General features: G+C 40.2%; 1 protein-coding gene across 1 annotated transcript; it reads left to right on the top strand.

Annotated features, from left to right (window-relative positions):
* Positions 1–203: 203 nt before the first annotated feature.
* On the top strand, positions 204–1,195 carry LOC123643303 (latexin-like). The gene has a single exon (XM_045558761.1). It carries the CDS (start codon positions 292–294, stop codon positions 958–960), a length of 669 nt encoding a protein of 222 aa, XP_045414717.1. The 5' UTR covers positions 204–291; the 3' UTR covers positions 961–1,195.
* The last annotated feature ends 655 nt before the right edge of the window (positions 1,196–1,850 follow it).

Below are 1,850 nucleotides of genomic sequence, written 5' to 3'. Positions count from 1 at the left end.
TGTCCCCTCCTGGTGGAGGGGCACATAGTGCTTAACTCTTCAGCAACGATATGTGACAACTGTGTGAAGTGTTGCAACCAGGGAAGCTCCCCGAGCCTCGGTGTCCAGGGTGTTAGGCGTGAGTGCCTGCCTGCCTGAACTTAGCTACACAAAAACAGTTTAACAGCCGCCCACGCCCAGCCCCGGCTAGGCATGCAGACTTCACCGCGGCGACCGCAGCAAGCAGGATGGGCAGCGCTCTGGCACCGGTCTGTTAAGCCTGAGCAGTCCGGCGGTCACTGCTCACCAAGAATGGAAATCCCGCCAACCCACTACCCAGCCTCCAGGGCGCCCACGGTGGCAGCAAACTGCATCAACTACCAGCAAGGGACGCCCCACAAGGTGTTTCTGGTGCAGACGGTCAAACAGGCTAGCATGGAGGATATTCCAGGAAGAGGGCATAAGTATCACCTTAAATTTTCTGTGGAAGAAATTATCCACAAACAAGTTACAGTGAACTGCACTGCTGAAGTACTTTACCCTCTGATGGGACAAGAAACTGCACCAGAAGTCAACTTCACATTTGAAGGAGATATTGGAAAGAACCCAGATGAAGAAGATAACATATTTTATCAAAGACTCAAGTCCATGAAGGAACCACTAGATGCACAAAATATTCCAGACAGTTTTGGAAATGTACCTCCAGAAATGAAGCCAGTTCGACATTTAGCCTGGGTTGCCTGTGGTTATATAATATGGCAGAACTCTACCGAAAACACATGGTATAACATGGTAAAAATTCAAACTGTCAAGCAAGTGCAAAGAAATGATGACTTTATTGAATTAGACTACACCATTTTACTTCATGACATAGCATCTCAGGAGATTATTCCCTGGCAAATGCAAGTTCTCTGGCATCCACAATATGGTACCAAAGTAAAACATAATAGCCATCTGCCAAAGGAAGTACAACTGGAATAAACAAAACCCTAAAAGTGGGATGAAGTGTAAACATGCCTATTAATGATGTGTATGCCAGTCTTCATTGGTATCTAGCTTAAGGAGCTAAACAAATCCTAAAGTGTCACTTTGTGTAAATGTCTTGATTACAGTATAGAACTATACAGATTCCATAATACACTGTCACTACATAAAAACATCTTTATAGTAGCAATAGTGCTATGTATATCCCATAATAAAAAGCTTCAATTTCAGCTCAAAAAAAAAAAACAAACCGGTTTAACAGGGACAGCTGGAGCCTTCAACATCACACTTTCATTAATTGGTAGAGTAGCTAGGCAGAAGATCCACAACAATCTCGAAGACTTGAACAACACTACAAACCAATTAGATAGACCTAAAAGACATCTATAGAATATTCCACCAAACAGAAGTAGAATATATATTTTTCTCAAGTACACATGGTACTTTCTCCAGAATAGACTATGTACTAAGCCATAAAACCAACCCCCAAATGTAAAAGGATTGAAATCATACAAAGTATGTTCTCCAAAACAAAAAAATGGAATTAACTTACAAATCAATAACTGAAGCAAAGTTGAGAAATCCACAAACGTGGAAATTTGGAAATTAAACAACATACTTCTAACTAACCAATGGGTCAAAGAAGAAATCACAAGGAACAATAGAAAATACTTTGAAATGAATCAAAACAAAAACACAACACATCAAAACTTATGGGATGAAGCTAAGCGGTGCTTAGGAAAGTTCTAACTATAAATACCTACATTGAAAAAAGAAGGAAGAATGAACAATCTGAAGAGGAAATTACGAAAACAATTTCATTTACAATAGCACCAAAAAGAATAAAATACTCAGGAGTAAATTTCACCAAGGAAGTTTTACACTTG

The sequence above is a fragment of the Lemur catta genome, chromosome 8, assembly GCF_020740605.2.
Source record: "Lemur catta isolate mLemCat1 chromosome 8, mLemCat1.pri, whole genome shotgun sequence".
Classification (NCBI taxonomy): domain Eukaryota; kingdom Metazoa; phylum Chordata; class Mammalia; order Primates; family Lemuridae; genus Lemur; species Lemur catta.
Note: the sequence above shows the minus strand (reverse complement) of the source record. Positions and strands in the feature narration are given on the sequence as shown.